Genomic DNA, 18,928 nt, shown 5'->3' with positions numbered 1-18,928 from the left:
AACAGCCCGGGGCCCTGGCTACCCTTAATCCACCCCTGCCGCCATCTATGCTGAAAGCTTCGCCGCCGAATACGTCCGTGTGTGTGGAGTCAGTGACGGCAGCAGCCTGTGCAATCCTCAAAATCACAACTAATTCCCCAGGAAACATGAGACCCTATTACAGGTACAAAGCCCCCCCACCATGGCTGCCTGGATGCAGAGGAACACCCACCATCCTGCAGTGATACCCCAATAATATGTCCAGACTTCACTGTGCTATTCAGGAGCTGTGTAGGGGCAGGTAAGTACATGAGACGAGAGTGAATGTCTGACATTAGGACCCCATATGTGCACAAACTGCGCAGAGACCCCGAAGGAGGCGGAAAGTGCAGGATATTGATCCTGCGCTCGCTGTGGACACAGCAGAGAAGTCTCGGATTATTGCAGGATCCCTGGTGTCGGTGATGTGTAGACGGCGGCTGGGGGGATTCTCCACTCTGGGGTCAGGTGTAGATGACATGAGAATAATGTGATTTGGCAACGAGAAGACGAGAAATGACAGAATCTAGAAACCTCAACATTAGAAACTGGAGCCGCAAAATAACACGAGGCAGGTGGCGGCTCAATGTCCAAAGGAACACAAAAATTACAGCTGTAGTCTAAGTGGTGGCAAAAACCCTCATAAGCACAGGCAAGACTACTGCACCCCCAATAGCTCCAGCCAAGACCGCTGCACCCCCAGTAGCCCCAGCCAAGACTACTGCACCCCCAATAGCTCCAGCCAAGAGCGCCGCACCCCCAATAGCTCCAGCCAAGACCACTGCACCCCCAATAGCCCCAGCCAAGACCGCTGCACCCCCAATAGCTCCAGCCAAGACTGGACTACTGCACCCCCAATAGCTCCAGCCAAGACTACTGAGACCCTAATAGGTACAGCCATTATTTCTGTGCCCCTAATAGCTCCAGCCATGACCTCTGCACCCCCAATAACTACAGCCAAGACTGCTGCGCCCCATACAGTTAATATGGCAGCGCCCTTATTAGCTACAGCTAAAACCATTGCGCCCCCTATAGTTACACCTGACTCCTGCACCTTTATAGTTACACCCCAAACTCCTTTGCCCCCCAATAGTTTCACCTACCACAGCACCTCCTATAGTCAGGGTTGAGCTGGAGAATCCTCCGGGAGGCCCTGGCTTCTCCTTCAAGTGAGTTCATGGTGCCAACCTTGTAGCTGCTATTGGGCTCTTTAGTGGAGGAGAAAGGTGGGCCTCAAAATCAAACCCTCTGGTGGGCCCAGTGTTCTTCAGTCTGACACTGCCTATAGTTATATCCCAAACAACAGCACCCCGTATTTCCACACCAATGAACACTGCACTACTTATAGTTACACGTCTGGCTAACAGGGTCCCAAGATATATATCTTTCCGGGGTCTCTCTGTAACTACATGTCAGACCACAGCCCCCTATAGCCGCCCCTAAGACCACTGCCCCAATACGACACTGTTTCCTATTGCCCAGCGCTCATACCCCGGACGTGTCCACACCTTCTTACTGAGCGGACACTGCGGCCTCGTCTGGCTCCTGTGTCGGTATTTTGCCTCCAGTTCGTCCATCCAGTCAATGTTCCAGTCCAGAACCGGCAGCGGATTCACTTTGGGTTTCCTACCGTTCAGTTCAGTGCTGTTCCTCGGCGTCTGAGCTGCCAGTAATCCATCCAGGGGGGACGGCGAGGGCGAAAAGTCTGAAGATAAGCAGAGGAGAGATCAGGTCTGTGTCATAGATGGAACGACCAGGTCACTGCCCCCACGGGATCAGTACATTCACCTCCTTAAAAACTCTGTGCTGCTCAGAAGACACAGCTCCTCCCCACCATGCTATTCTCAGTCGGCGACATTACAGAAAGTAGAGTTCTTCCTTGAAATACTCTGTGCTGCTGGAGATCCTTCATCACTGTCAGTCTGCCTTACAAGATGAACACAAGCCTCTCCTGAAATCCTCTGCACAGCGGAGGCCGTCACACTACATGGTTTTATATTCTGACCATAGAGTTCCTGATCATCTCCTTCTGTGCCTGGACATAGGAAGGTGCCCTTTAAGTATAAAGCATTAACTATAGGCGACTCCATGGGATGAGGCATCAGGACGTAAATGTATTGGCAGCGGAAATAATATTAAACAGCTCTGCTGCCAGAGAAGAGATTGGCGCAGCCCCTGATAGCGGGGGAGCACAGACGATCACATGCGGAATGATTCCCGAGGATCATATCTCAGCCAGGAGCCAAAATACTGAAAGAAGTCACCTCATTATATGGGATAATTACACCCAGTGTAGTCCGCCCCTCCCCCACATCTCATTAATCAGAATAGTCTCATGGAGAGCAAGAAATGAAAATGGTGATTTATCAACATCTCCGAGGAGAAACCTGCCCCATCCAATGCTCTAATGCTGACGTCACCAGGGGCATGATGGGAACAAAAATTCACATAGGAAAACGCTACTTATGCATAGGAGCAGTATTATAGTAGTTATATTCCTTTACATAGGAGCAGTATTATAGTGGTTATATTCCTTTACATAGGAGCAGTATTATAGTAGTAATATTCCTTTACATAGTAGCAGTATTATAGTAGTTATATTCCTTTACATAGGAGCAGTATTATAGTAGTAATATTCCTTTGCATAGTAGCAGTATTATAGTAGTTATATTCCTTTACATAGTAGCAGTATTATAGTAGTTATATTCCTTTACATAGGAGCAGTATTATAGTAGTAATATTCCTTTACATAGGAGCAGTATTATAGTAGTTATATTCCTTTACATAGGAGCAGTATTATAGTAGTAATATTCCTTTACATAGTAGCAGTATTATAGTAGTTATATTCCTTTACATAGGAGCAGTATTATAGTAGTAATATTCCTTTACATAGTAGCAGTATTATAGTAGTTATATTCCTTTACATAGGAGCAGTATTATAGTAGTAATATTCCTTTACATAGGAGCAGTATTATAGTAGTAATATTCCTTTACATAGGAGCAGTATTATAGTAGTTATATTCCTTTACATAGTAGCAGTATTATAGTAGTTATATTCCTTTACATAGGAGCAGTATTATAGTAGTAATATTCCTTTACATAGGAGCAGTATTATAGTAGTAATATTCCTTTACATAGGAGCAGTATTATAGTAGTTATATTCTTGTACATAGGAGCAGTATTATAGTAATATTCCTGTACATAGGGGCAGTATTATAGTAGTTATATTCTTGTACATAGGGGCAGTATTATAGTAGTTATATTCTTGTACATAGGAGCAGTATTATAGTAATATTCCTGTACATAGGGGCAGTATTATAGTAGTTATATTCTTGTACATAGGGGCAGTATTATAGTAGTTATATTCTTGTACATAGGAGCAGTATTACAGTAGTTATATTCTTGTACATAGGAGCAGTATTATAGTAATATTCCTGTACATAGGGGCAGTATTATAGTAGTTATATTCTTGTACATAGGGAGCAGTAATATAGTAGTTATATTCTTGTACATAGGAGCAGTATTACAGTAGTTATATTCTTGTACATAGGAGCAGTATTATAGTAATATTCCTGTACATAGGGGCAGTATTATAGTAGTTATATTCTTGTACATAGGGAGCAGTACTATAGTAGTTATATTCTTGTACATAGGAGCAGTATTATAGTAGTTATATTCTTGTACATAGGGGCCGTACTATAGTAGTTATATTCTTGTACATAGGAGCAGTATTACAGTAGTTATATTCTTGTACATAGGGGCAGTATTATAGTAGTTATATTCTTGTACATAGGGGCAGTATTACAGTAGTTATATTCTTGTACATAGGAGCAGTATTACAGTAGTTATATTCTTGTACATAGGAGCAGTATTATAGTAGTTATATTCTTGTACATAGGAGCAGTATTACAGTAGTTATATTCTTGTACATAGGAGCAGTATTATAGTAATATTCCTGTACATAGGGGCAGTATTATAGTAGTTATATTCTTGTACATAGGGAGCAGTACTATAGTAGTTATATTCTTGTACATAGGAGCAGTATTACAGTAGTTATATTCTTGTACATAGGGGCAGTATTATAGTAGTTATATTCTTGTACATAGGGGCAGTATTATAGTAGAAATATACTTGTACATAGGAGCAGTATTATAGTAGTTATATTCTTGTACATAGGAGCAGTATTATAGTAGTTATATTCTTGTACATAGGGGCAGTATTATAGTAGTTATATTCTTGTACATAGGAGCAGTATTACAGTAGTTATATTCTTGTACATAGGAGCAGTATTATAGTAATATTCCTGTACATAGGGGCAGTATTATAGTAGTTATATTCTTGTACATAGGGAGCAGTAATATAGTAGTTATATTCTTGTACATAGGAGCAGTATTACAGTAGTTATATTCTTGTACATAGGAGCAGTATTATAGTAATATTCCTGTACATAGGGGCAGTATTATAGTAGTTATATTCTTGTACATAGGGAGCAGTACTATAGTAGTTATATTCTTGTACATAGGAGCAGTATTACAGTAGTTATATTCTTGTACATAGGGGCAGTATTATAGTAGTTATATTCTTGTACATAGGGGCAGTATTACAGTAGTTATATTCTTGTACATAGGAGCAGTATTACAGTAGTTATATTCTTGTACATAGGAGCAGTATTATAGTAGTTATATTCTTGTACATAGGAGCAGTATTACAGTAGTTATATTCTTGTACATAGGAGCAGTATTATAGTAATATTCCTGTACATAGGGGCAGTATTATAGTAGTTATATTCTTGTACATAGGGAGCAGTACTATAGTAGTTATATTCTTGTACATAGGAGCAGTATTACAGTAGTTATATTCTTGTACATAGGGGCAGTATTATAGTAGTTATATTCTTGTACATAGGGGCAGTATTATAGTAGAAATATACTTGTACATAGGAGCAGTATTATAGTAGTTATGTTCTTGTACATAGGAGCAGTATTATAGTAGTTATATTCTTGTACATAGGGGCAGTATTATAGTAGTTATATTCTTGTACATAGGAGTAGTATTACAGTAGTTATATTCTTGTACATAGGGGCAGTATTATAGTAGTTATATTCTTGTACATAAGGACAGTATTATAGCAGTTATATTCTTGTACATAGGAGCAGTATTATAGTAGCTATATTCTTGTATATAGGAGCAGTATTATAGTGGTTATATTCTTGTACATAGGAGCAGTATTATAGTAGTTATATTCTTGTACATAGGGGCAGTATTATAGTAGTTATATTCTTGTACATAGGAGCAGTATTATAGTAGTTATATTCTTGTACATAGGGACAGTATTATAGTAGTTATATTCTTGTACATAGGAGCAGTATTATAGTAGCTATATTCTTGTATATAGGAGCAGTATTATAGTGGTTATATTCTTGTACATAGGGGCAGTATTATAGTAGTTATATTCTTGTACATAGGGGCAGTATTATAGTAGTTATATTCTTGTACATAGGGGCAGTATTATAGTAGTTATATTCTTGTACATAGGGGCAGTATTATAGTAGTTATATTCTTGTACATAGGAGCAGTATTATAGTAGTTATATTCTTGTACATAGGGGCAGTATTATAGTAGCTATATTCTTGCATATAGGAGCAGTATTATAGTAGTTATATTCTTGTATATAGGAGCAGTATTATAGTTGTTATATTCTTTTACATAGGAGCAGTATTATAGCAGTTATATTCTTGGAGATAGGGGCAGTATTATAGTAGTTATATTCTTGTACATAGGGGCAGTATTCTAGTAGTCATATTCTTGTATATAGGGACAGTATTATAGTAGTTATATTCTTGTACATAGGGGCAGTATTATAGTAGTCATATTCTTGTATATAGGGACAGTATTATAGTAGTTATATTCTTGTACATAGGAGCAGTATTTTATAGTAGTTATATTCTTGTACATAGGAGCAGTATTATAGTAGTTATATTCTTGTACATAGGGGCAGTATTATAGTACTTATATTCTTGTACATAGGAGCAGTATTTTATAGTAGTTATATTCTTGTACATAGGAGCAGTATTATAGTAGTTATATTCTTGTACATAGGGGCAGTATTATAGTAGCTATATTCTTGCATATAGGAGCAGTATTATAGTAGTTATATTCTTGTATATAGGAGCAGTATTATAGTAGTTATATTCTTGTACATAGGGACAGTATTATAGTAGTTATATTCTTGTACATAGGAGCAGTATTATAGTAGCTATATTCTTGTATATAGGAGCAGTATTATAGTGGTTATATTCTTGTACATAGGAGCAGTATTATAGTAGTTATATTCTTGTACATAGGGGCAGTATTATAGTAGCTATATTCTTGCATATAGGAGCAGTATTATAGTAGTTATATTCTTGTACATAGGGGCAGTATTATAGTAGTTATATTCTTGTACATAGGAGCAGTATTATAGTAGTTATATTCTTGTACATAGGGACAGTATTATAGTAGTTATATTCTTGTACATAGGAGCAGTATTATAGTAGCTATATTCTTGTATATAGGAGCAGTATTATAGTGGTTATATTCTTGTACATAGGGGGCAGTATTATAGTAGTTATATTCTTGTACATAGGGGCAGTATTATAGTAGCTATATTCTTGTACATAGGAGCAGTATTATAGTAGTTATATTCTTGTACATAGGGGCAGTATTATAGTAGTTATATTCTTGTACATAGGGGCAGTATTATAGTAGTTATATTCTTGTACATAGGGGCAGTATTATATTAGTTATATTCTTGTACATAGGGGGCAGTATTATAGTAGTTATATTCTTGTACATAGGGGCAGTATTATAGTAGTTATATTCTTGTACATAGGAGCAGTATTATAGTAGTTATATTCTTGTACATAGGAGCAGTATTATAGTAGCTATATTCTTGCATATAGGAGCAGTATTATAGTAGTTATATTCTTGTATATAGGAGCAGTATTATAGTTGTTATATTCTTTTACATAGGAGCAGTATTATAGCAGTTATATTCTTGGAGATAGGGGCAGTATTATAGTAGTTATATTCTTGTACATAGGGGCAGTATTCTAGTAGTCATATTCTTGTATATAGGGACAGTATTATAGTAGTTATATTCTTGTACATAGGGGCAGTATTATAGTAGTCATATTCTTGTATATAGGGACAGTATTATAGTAGTTATATTCTTGTACATAGGAGCAGTATTTTATAGTAGTTATATTCTTGTACATAGGAGCAGTATTATAGTAGTTATATTCTTGTACATAGGGGCAGTATTATAGTACTTATATTCTTGTACATAGGAGCAGTATTTTATAGTAGTTATATTCTTGTACATAGGAGCAGTATTATAGTAGTTATATTCTTGTACATAGGGGCAGTATTATAGTAGCTATATTCTTGCATATAGGAGCAGTATTATAGTAGTTATATTCTTGTATATAGGAGCAGTATTATAGTAGTTATATTCTTTTACATAGGAGCAGTATTATAGCAGTTATATTCTTGGAGATAGGGGCAGTATTATAGTAGTTATATTCTTGTACATAGGGGCAGTATTATAGTAGTCATATTCTTGTATATAGGGACAGTATTATAGTAGTTATATTCTTGTACATAGGGGCAGTATTATAGTAGTCATATTCTTGTATATATGGACAGTATTATAGTAGTTATATTCTTGTACATAGGAGCAGTATTATAGTAGTTATATTCTTGTACATAGGAGCAGTATTATAGCAGTTATATTCTTGTACATTAGCAAACAATTTCCTCTTAGTAAGAAAACATTAGATAATGAACCATACTTCATGGCACGTCTTTACAATGTGACTCAGTAATAATTCTGCAGCAGTCGTGTCCCCCTCTTTCCTGCGCACATTTCATTACATTGTACATTATATACTGAACCATCCTGTTGCTAGAAATGCTCTGATCTGTGATCGCCGGGTTCCCTCACTCGTGGCTGGATACTAATCTTCCTTGACCTTGGCCGTCATTGAATCTCACTTTGCTTTGCGCGGCGTGACAGACAGATGTTCCAGAAAAGCCGCTTAAAATAATCAGATTTTATCTGATAATTCAGGAATTCACTCAGAACATAAATAAGTTGTTTGTCAAAATGTGAAATTAACTCTCCAGCTGCCAAAAGGCATGGGTAAATCCAAGTGACTAACGGACCCTGGAGTAAAGAGGATTTGTTCCGGAATATAAGGATTTACTGTGCTGGGGCTTCGCTTTATGGCCTCCAGGAATTGTGATGTGCAGATTGTCAGCTCTGCCCCATTAAGCCCATGTATAACCCCAGTGCCGACTGGTGATTTGAGCGCGGCTATGGAGAGTGCGACACTAAACATCATTTTTAAGGCGAGGATTTATGACGCTTGCTCTAGAATCCACCACTAGTGGTTATCCAGCTGATGCAAACTACAACTCCCAGCATGTCCTGGAGAGCCAAGGGTTGCAGGGAACGGTTTTGATGGATACTAAGATGATATAAGGGACTGGAGTTTCCATGTAATTACAGGGGAAATGCTCCAAAAAGGGAAGTGAAGCTTCTTCTCTCATCTATGGTCTCCGTTCTTTGCATATGCAGATTTGGCAGTAAGATGCCACCACGTTGTCCGCTGTTATAAGGCCTCACGAAGGTCACCCATGGGCGCCGCCTGATGCTGCAGCAATGAATAATAGTAATGATGATGATTGGGATATATTGCGAGGCGATGGAAGGACGCGGCGGTGTAAACACACCATACGGGAACAGATGGCGGCAAGATCTCATTGCGTGACCTTATTTAACCCTGTCAGGAAAATACGTGTCAGGAATGGGCTCAGCTCCGCTCGTCCATTCCCCACCTAAGGGACCGTGCACAGGTCATCTCCCGTGAAAGCGCTGAATGCCCCCCAATTTCCCAGGAGGCTTAATGGAGTGAATACTTCTCTTTCTGTAAAGACCATGGAGTCCTGCCCTATCCGCAATGAAACGTGGAAGGAAAAACGGATCACAAGAGTTAAAAAAAAGTAGATTCAATACCTTGCTAATAAATAGTAAGGAGTAATGAGCCCTGGGAGGACAGGACCCTCTCGCTGGTTTGGTGGTTGGAAGCTGGAAGCTGTCAATTATCAGCTGATACATTGTACACAGGACGGTTACTATGGAAACCGCGATCAGCGAAACAATGCATCAGTGATGTAGCAGAGGAGCGGGAAGGTAATAGATAATTAATGGAAAGGTGATGCCGGGAATACGCACAGCCACACGCCGGCCTGCAGTGCAGGATACATCACGTACGTGCACATTAGTGGTGGTTCTACTTTAAGGACCCCTGCAGTGATATATTTGGGGACTACATGTACAGCAATTCCCTCCTATACGTCTATTATCAGAATCCTGACTGGATGAACTGGGGCGATCCGATAACTATGCCTGGCGGCTGCAGGAAAATCAATGTCCCCTCCAGTGCCCGGGACGTCCAGCAGGATGACGCTGGCAATTTTGCTATGCAGGAAAGGAAGCAAAACGGATGAGAAGAGTAAAAACTCTAAACATGAAGCCTGGAGTTGTACTATTGCACTCATGACAACACTTCCTGTCCGAGCGCCGCCATTGTTCAGCCTCGTCATTGGGACAAGCTGCGCATGCAGCTCATTAAGGTTTGACTGATCCAGGCCAGTTAGGATGTGGATGATCTGTTCCACGAATTATTCCTATGACAATCCATTACAAGGCCAGGGCACAGACAGGAAGTGTTGTCATAGGCACAGATCATGCAGACTCTGCCACAGTTCTTGCCTACATAGTTACTTATGGAAGCATATTATGAAGTTGCCATACAAGCAATTGCCTGCTATAGGACTATACTCACCAGTGGAGATTCGGTCTGAGCCTACAGGCTCAGGCTGGGTTATGCCAAGGCAAAAGTTGTCCACTGCCACAGCCAGGGCTTTGGCAAAGCTGGCATCCATAAGGAAGGATCCGTCTGAAGAGCTGACCATGCTGCAGCGGGCGCTAGTGAAGTTATCCTCCGATACGGACCCCCAACCATTGACTAGAGACCCCGCCATGGAGCCCTCATAGTCACTGATGCTGGACGTCGGCGTCTCACAATACTTTCTGTAGGACTTTAAGGAGCTGAGCTCTCCCAGGTCCAGGTCGTCGTCTTCATCGGCGGCGTCCACTTCTGCCAGTTCTGAGGGGCTGCAGATGTAGCCGTAGGTGTTGGTGGCCGTGGAGAACGGCCCCGGGAGCACGGAGTTGCTCTCAGAAGGATGTCTAAGGTGAACAGAAATGGCCCAAATTATTGCAGTAACTGAACCACAAGCCAAAAGTAACAGTAGATCTAAAACAAGACTGTGCAGCATGGAGAGGCAGTCTCTTGTATAGTAGATGCAGCTTCTTGTGACCTTTTCTGTATAGAAATCTTTATCACACATACTAAACCTACATGTAAGCAGAAGTTATTGCCAGAAATATTTAAGAAAAAATGTTCAACTTTATTTAGAAAAATTCATTGTTTAAAAACAAATAAAAAAGGGGAAAATAAATACAGACACTACACCTGCAGCACGTTACCACTCATAGATATACTGTTTTTTCATAACAAAAAATGGTTTCATGTCTATTGCGATGCCTATGGGTTGAGAACAGCAACATATGTAATAAATCCGTAATTAAACCAATCTTTCCAATTTCACAAATATCCCCACATAATGGTATTTAGCTCATGTGTAACCAATTCACAAAAGTCTATAACTAACCAAAAGCTATTACGGCCCAGGAAGAAGCTTAAAAGGGAAACGCGCGTCGGGGCCCGGACTTCATCTGCAGGTTATGACTCCACTCTTTTTACTTGTTTAACTGTGTTGAATCTCCACATTCGGTCCAGTGTTTACATATTCCGTATCACAACATTTGATCTGTATATTATGTCCAATGCTTGAGACTCTATATCGGCACTATGCACTTTGGTGCTGCACTTTTGTGCTCTAGGTTTTTTTGACCAGATGAATTAATTGCTTGATATGAAGTTAATGTAATAGCGTTTGACTAGTTATAGACTTTTTGTGAATTGGTTACACATGGGCTAAATACCAATATGTGGGGATATTTGTGAAATTGGAAAAATTGGTTTAAATATTGATTTATTACATATGTTGCTGTTCTCAACCCATAGGCGTCGCAATATACATGAAACAATTTTTTGGTATGAGGAAACAGTATATCTGAGCGGTAACATATCCTGCAGGTGCAGTGTCTGCATTTATTTTCCCCATTTTTATTTGTTTTTAAACAACGAAGTTTTCTAAATAAAGTTTAACATTTTTTTCTTAAATATTTGTGTTAATAACTTCTGCTTACATGTAGGTTTAGTATTGAATTGGAAGTGCTGGCTCCTTTCGTTTGATTATTCACCCCCTATCTATAGGGGGCGCCACCTGCCTCATAGTCAAGGTCTATCCCTGGTGCCCATCTCTCACCAATGCACTTTAGGGGAGTACTTATTTTACCCTGGCACCTACAGCATTGCCAACGGCACAGAGACAGTGTCTGACAGAACTAAGGACACTGTGTCCCCTTTCCAATGCTGCGTGGCACAGGAAGAGTTAATCTGATGCCACCGTGATACTATGTGATAAAACTCTCAGGCATTAATCAATATGTCCGGTCTAATTAATCTCATCAGATAGACAGACAAAAGCCAGAGACGTGATAAGTAAAAAGGACTGCATTAACCATTTGTCAACTGAAGTAAATGTGAAGAGGTACAGAGAGAGGTCGTCTGCGGAGACTAAACACAAGGCAAGTGACTCCTTGTGATTGACTGTCAGGATTTTCCCCTCCAGAACTACTACACCTAGCTAACATCCCTGATCTTTGTGTCAGTCTTTTCTGGTAAATTATTTATGAATCAGAAAGAGCTGGATGAACAGAGCTATAAGCCCCTCCCATAAAAAGAAATGCTATGGTGCATGGAACGTCGGGGGATGCTGCCCACCTTCTCATGTATCATATAGAATATATTGGGTTATAACACGCAACATTAATAAAACGGATGCAGCTTTTAGTCTGGTTCCGAGGTTTCTCATTAAATTCTGAATAATGCAGGTCCAACATCTGCCAAAAGTAACAGGGTCTCGGCTACCAATATAGGGCGATCAATCGCCCCAATAACTACCAATAAGGGGTGATCAATAACTACCAATACGGGGCGATCAGTAACTACCAAAACAGGGCGATCAGTAACTACCAATACGGGGCGATTAGTAACTACCAATACGAGAAGATCAGTAACTACCAATACAGGGCGATCAGTAACTACCAATATGGGGCGATTAGTAACTACCAATACGAGAAGATCAGTAACTACCAATACGAGGAGATTATTAACTACCAATACGAGGTGATCAGTAACTACCAATACGGGGCGATCAGTAACTACCAATACGAGAAGATCAGTAACTACCAATACGAGGAGATCATTAACTACCAATACGAGGTGATCAGTAACTACCAATACGGGGCGATCAGTAACTACCAAAACGGGGCGATCAGTAACTACCAATATGGGGTGATCAGTAACTACCAATACGGGGCGATCAGTAACTACCAATGGTGGCGATCAGTAACTACCAATACGGGGCGATCAGTAACTACCAATATAGGGTGATCAGTAACTACCAATACGGGGCGATCAGTAACTACCAATTCGAGGTGATCAGTAACTACCAATACGGGGTGATCAGTAACTACCAATACCGGGTGATCAGTAACTACCAATAAGAGGTGATCAGTAACTACCAATAGGAGGTGATCAGTAACTACCAATACAGGTTGATCAGTAACTACCAATACGAGGCGATCAGTAACTACCAATACGGGGCGATCAGTAACTACCAATACGGGGCGATCAGTAACTACCAATACGGGGCGATCAGTAACTACCAATACGGGGCGATCAGTGACTACCAATACGGGGCGATCAGTAACTACCAATACGGGGCGATCAGTAACTACCAATATGGGGGATCAGTAACTACCAATACAGGGTGATCAGTAACTACCAATACGGGGCGATCAGTAACTACCAATACGGGGCGATCAGTAACTACCAATACGGGGCGATCAGTAACTACCAATATGGGGGATCAGTAACTACCAATACAGGGTGATCAGTAACTACCAATACGGGGCGATCAGTAACTACCAATACGGGGCGATCAGTAACTACCAATACGGGGCGATCAGTAACTACCAATACGGGGCGATCAGTAACTACCAATATGGGGGATCAGTAACTACCAATACGAGGTGATCAGTAACTACCAATATAATCTAGTTCTAACAAAAGATGGGGGGGGAGGGTAAACCTTACAACACAAGGGTCTAGGACCCTGCAGATAATATGGTTCCATTACCGATACTCCCCGTATGGTGCACACAGCAGCGCACAGGACTCGGGGAATTTGCAGCATTTCATAACTTGGTGAATTATGCCGTAACTTGGCGAGCGACGCCAGGATGAACCGCTTCTCAATGTGCCCACTCTGCAATCCTTCCATAAAACCTTCTGTGATCAATACTTTTCCAGTAAATTCTGCAGCCAGACGTTAGTCCGGCCATTGGAGGATGGAGAAAAAGTGCCGAGCCAGCGCTGCTAATTGTGAGGAGCAATCATCTCCGCCATCACGTACGGCATGATAAATTAACTCTTGCCATCTCTGGGAAGACATTTCTCCTGATCCATAATCTATCAGCCTTGTTTTATGGCGCTGCAAAATATTGCCAACTACTATGAGACAAAATCCTAACTAAAACGGAAGGCCATGCTGGGAGTAGTAGTGTCCCAACAGTTCGAAATTTACACAAGTCTCAATATTGGCATCTACAGACTGAACGCCTCAGTGCACAGACTCTGTCCTATGACTTCTACTCTTCTAATGAGTAGTGGTCACATGACAGAAAGCAGGAAGTCTTACGGCTACCATGGTAACCCCAGAGCAAGCATAATGCATTTATATGACTTCATAGAAAACTCACTGTTATCGACTCACCTGGTGCGGTCTCCATGTTCATTAAACTCCAGGTAATGAGCCACGTCATCCGGAGTCAGCACAGTGTCATCATGTACGGACAGCGAGACTGAGGACGTGTGTCTGAAGAGCAGCGACTCCGGAGGAGACGACTTCTTACAAAATGGATTCTGTTTGTGACTATTATCCAGACGAGCTTCAGTAGCCAAGATGGGGACTCTGAAAAACAAGAAAAAATGAAGCAAATGGAACATTATGAAGGATACAGTACACTACTTATACGTCACTGACCCCGAGTTACATCCTGTATTATACTCCAGAGCTGCACTCACTATTCTGCTGGTGCAGTCACTGTGTACATACATTACATTACTGATCCTGAGTTACATCCTGTATTATACTCCAGAGCTGCACTCACCTTTCTGCTGGTGCAGTCACTGTGTACATACATTACATTACTGATCCTGAGTTACATCCTGTATTATACTCCAGAGCTGCACTCACTATTCTGCTGGTGCAGTCACTGTGTACATACATTACATTACTGATCCTGAGTTACATCCTGTATTATACTCCAGAGCTGCACTCACTTTTCTGCTGGTGCAGTCACTGTGTACATACATTACATTACTGATCCTGAGTTACCTCCTGTATTATACTCCAGAGCTGCACTCACTATTCTGCTCGTGCAGTCACTGTGTACATACATTACATTACTGATCCTGACTTACATCCTGTATTATACTCCAGAGCTGCACTCACTATTCTGCTGGTGCAGTCACTGTGTACATACATTACATTACTGATCCTGACTTACATCCTGTATTATACTCCAGAGCTGCACTCACTTTTCTGCTGTATAACCGCACGCAGCGCTCCGTATAACCGCATGCAGCACTCAGTGTAACCACACGCAGCGGTCAGCATAACCGCACACAGCGCTCAGTATAACCGCACGCAGCGCTCAGTATAACCGCACGCAGCGCTCAGTGTAACCGCACACAGCGGTCAGCATAACCGCACACAGCGCTCAGTATAACCGCACGCAGGTCTCAGTATAACCGCACGCAGCACCCGTATAACCGCACGCAGCGCTCAGCATAACCGCACGCAGCGCTCAGCATGCCCGCACGCAGCGCTCGTATAACCGCACGCAGCGCTCAGTATAACCGCTCACAACGCTCAGCATAACCGTACGCAGCGCTCAGCATGCCCGCACGCAGCGCTCGTATAACCGCACGCAGCGCTCAGTATAACCGCACGCAGCGCTCGTATAACCGCACACAGCGCTCAGCATATCTGCACGCAGCGCTCAGTGTAACCGCACGCAGCTCAGTGTAACCGCACCCAGCGCTCCGTATAACTGCACGCATCTCAGTATAACCGCACGCAGCGCTCAGCATAACCGCATGCAGCGCTCAGTATAACCGCACGCAGCGCTCAGTATAACCGCACGCAGCGCTCAGTATAACCGCACACAGCTCAGTGTAACCGCATGCAGCGCTCAGTATAACCGTATGCAGCGCTCAGTATAACTGCACGCAGCTCAGTGTAACCGCACGCATCTCTCAGTATAACCGCACGCATCTCTCAGTATAACCGCACGCATCTCTCAGTATAACCGCACGCATCTCTCAGTATAACCGCACGCATCTCTCAGCATAACCGCATGCAGCGCTCAGTATAACCGCACGCAGCGCTCACTATAACCGCACGCAGCGCTCAGTATAACCGCACACAGCTCAGTGTAACCGCATGCAGCGCTCAGTATAACCGTATGCAGCGCTCAGTATAACTGCACGCAGCTCAGTGTAACCGCACGCATCTCTCAGTATAACCGCACGCATCTCTCAGTATAACCGCACGCATCTCTCAGTATAACCGCACGCAGCGCTCCGTATAACCGCACGCATCTCTCAGTATAACCGCACGCAGCGCTCAGTATAACCGCACGCAGCGCTCAGTATAACCGCACGCAGCGCTCAGTATAACCGCACGCAGCGCTCAGTATAACCGCACACAGCTCAGTGTAACCGCATGCAGCGCTCAGTATAACCGTATGCAGCGCTCAGTATAACTGCACGCAGCTCAGTGTAACCGCACGCATCTCTCAGTATAACCGCACGCATCTCTCAGTATAACCGCACGCATCTCTCAGTATAACCGCACGCATCTCTCAGTATAGCCGCACGCATCTCTCAGCATAACCGCATGCAGCGCTCAGTATAACCGCACGCAGCGCTCACTATAACCGCACGCAGCGCTCAGTATAACCGCACACAGCTCAGTGTAACCGCATGCAGCGCTCAGTATAACCGTATGCAGCGCTCAGTATAACTGCACGCAGCTCAGTGTAACCGCACGCATCTCTCAGTATAACCGCACGCATCTCTCAGTATAACCGCACGCATCTCTCAGTATAACCGCACGCAGCGCTCCGTATAACCGCACGCAGCGCTCCGTATAACCGCACGCATCTCTCAGTATAACCGCACGCATCTCTCAGTATAACCGCACGCAGCGCTCAGTATAACCGCACGCAGCGCTCAGTATAACCACACACAGCTCAGTGTAACCGCATGCAGCGCTCAGTATAACCGTATGCAGCGCTCAGTATAACTGCACGCAGCTCAGTGTAACCGCACGCAGCGCTCAGTATAACTGCACGCAGCGCTCCATATAACTGCACGCATCTCTCAGTATAACCGCACGCAGCACTCAGCATAACCGCACGCAGCGCTCAGTGTAACCGCACGCAGCGCTCAGTGTAACCGCACGCAGCGCTCAGTATAACCGCACGCAGCGCTCCGTATAACCGCACGCATCTCAGTATAACCGCACGCATCTCTCAGTATAACTGCACGCAGCGCTCAGTATAACCGCACGCAGCGCTCAGTATAACCGCACGCAGCGCTCCGTATAACCGCACGCATCTCTCAGTATAACCGCACGCATCTCTCAGTATAACCGCACGCAGCGCTCAGTATAACCGCACGCAGCGCTCAGTATAACCGCACGCAGCGCTCAGTATAACCGTATGCAGCGCTCCGTATAACTGCACGCAGCACTCAGTGTAACCGCACGCAGCTCAGTGTAACCGCACGCAGCGCTCAGTATAACCGCACGCAGCGCTCCGTATAACTGCACGCAGCACTCAGTGTAACCGCACGCAGCTCAGTGTAACCGCACGCAGGGCTCAGTATAATCGCACGCAGCGCTCAGTGTAACCGCACGCAGCTCAGTGTAACCGCACGCAGCGCTCAGTATAACTGCACGCAGCGCTCCATATAACTGCACGCATCTCTCAGTATAACCGCACGCAGCGCTCAGCATAACCGCACGCAGCGCTCAGTATAACCGCACGCATATATATAAGACCTTCCACATTTATGATCTCTGCCTGCTGTCAGCACATGGGACTGGCAGGACCTTTATAAGATGTTTCTTACGGTTTCTCCAGGCGGCCGCTGGGTTCTCCCTCTAGCGGAGGAGGAGCCGGTGGTGGCGGCAGGGGGCTGCCATAAGGCAGGAGGTCCAGCACTTTCAGGGACGTGCTGTAGTGGAGGATCTTCGGGGAGCTGAACGTCTTCATTACTTTTGCATAACCTGCAGAGGAGAGAAATGCTCATCAGTTCTATCCTATGAGAGTTGTTGGCCGTTGCAGAGTCCACATATTCCAGGACTCAGGGTCCCAACATGTCGATCACTGAGTAGCCCCCCGCCTACCGGACTCGAGGACAAACATCAGGAATTTGAAGGAATAAAATACAAGTTTAATTGAAACTTTTTTAACAATAATGTCCATCAACCTATCAGCTCCTCCGGCTGTCTATGTTCCCGCCTGCAGGTCAGACACGGCACGTTCCTTTTAATGCTCCCATTTATGAGCTGCAATCAGAGATTTGGACAATGAGGGTCTTCCCAGACCCCTGTTCTACCGCTGTGTATCTCTATGTGATGCAGCTCAGACTCTGCTGCGGCCGGTTACTCACCTTTTCCTGCTGCGTTCCCGTCTACACTCTTCACGCTGGGAGCGCTGCAGCAGTCTGACTCACAACAGGGAGACAGTGGGGCGCTGTTCACATGATGCAGCTCTGCGGGCGCAAGAGAAAAGACGGCTCATTATCTCACTAACAAAGAACACTGGAAATATCCAGGTGCAAATCACAACAACCCGGAGTGTGGACCTGTGGGAACATAATCCTAATATTCCCTCCAGTACAGTATAGTGCCAGCGCTGCCTCCTCCTCTCTACAGTATAGTGCCTCCTACTCCTCTCTACAGTACAGTATAGCGCCTCCTCCTCCTCTCTACAGTACAGTATAGTGCCACCTCCTCCTCTCTACAGTATAGTTCCTCCAACTCCTCTCTACAGTACAGCATAGTGCCTCCTCCTCTCTACAGTACAGTATAGTGCCTCCTCCTCTCTACAGTACAGTATAGTGCCTCCTCCTCTCTACAGTATAGCGCCTCCTCCTCCTCTCTACAGTACATTATAGTGCCTCCTCCTCTCTACAGTACATTATAGTGCCTCCTCCTCCTCTCTACAGTACATTATAGCGCCTCCTCCTCCTCTCTACAGTACAGTATAGTGCCAGCAGTGCCTCCTCCTCTCTACAGTACAGCGCCTCCTCCTCCTCTCTACAATACAGTATAGTGCCTCCTCCTCCTCTCTACAGTACATTATAGTGCCTCCTCCTCCTCTCTACAGTACAGTATAGTACCAGCGCTGCCTACTCCCCTCTACAGTACAGAATAGCGCCGCCTCCTCCTCTCTACAGTACAGTATAGTGCCAGCGCTGCCTCCTCCTCTCTACAGTACAGTACAGTGCCTCCTTCTCCTCTCTACAGTACA

The 18,928-nt window shown here is 43.4% G+C and overlaps 1 protein-coding gene across 4 annotated transcripts in view; it reads right to left on the bottom strand.

The window, feature by feature from the left end:
* The window catches only part of ROBO4 (roundabout guidance receptor 4), a 96,038-nt gene that overhangs the window by 3,694 nt on the left and 73,416 nt on the right, over positions 1-18,928 (bottom strand). For 2 of the 4 annotated variants that reach the window (XM_069742366.1, XM_069742369.1), the window contains exons 15-19: positions 18,066-18,167; positions 17,523-17,679; positions 14,095-14,292; positions 9,909-10,315; positions 1,510-1,723 (exon numbers count right to left, since the gene is read on the bottom strand). In XM_069742366.1, the coding sequence (XP_069598467.1) occupies positions 1,510-1,723; positions 9,909-10,315; positions 14,095-14,292; positions 17,523-17,679; positions 18,066-18,167 (1,078 nt within the window). The remainder of the gene's footprint in view (positions 1-1,509; positions 1,724-9,908; positions 10,316-14,094; positions 14,293-17,522; positions 17,680-18,065; positions 18,168-18,928) is intronic. The other 2 variants (XM_069742368.1, XM_069742370.1) reach the window with 1 other exon arrangement.

This window comes from Ranitomeya imitator, chromosome 10 (genome assembly GCF_032444005.1).
Source record: "Ranitomeya imitator isolate aRanImi1 chromosome 10, aRanImi1.pri, whole genome shotgun sequence".
Classification (NCBI taxonomy): Eukaryota; Metazoa; Chordata; class Amphibia; order Anura; family Dendrobatidae; genus Ranitomeya; species Ranitomeya imitator.
Note: the sequence above shows the minus strand (reverse complement) of the source record. Positions and strands in the feature narration are given on the sequence as shown.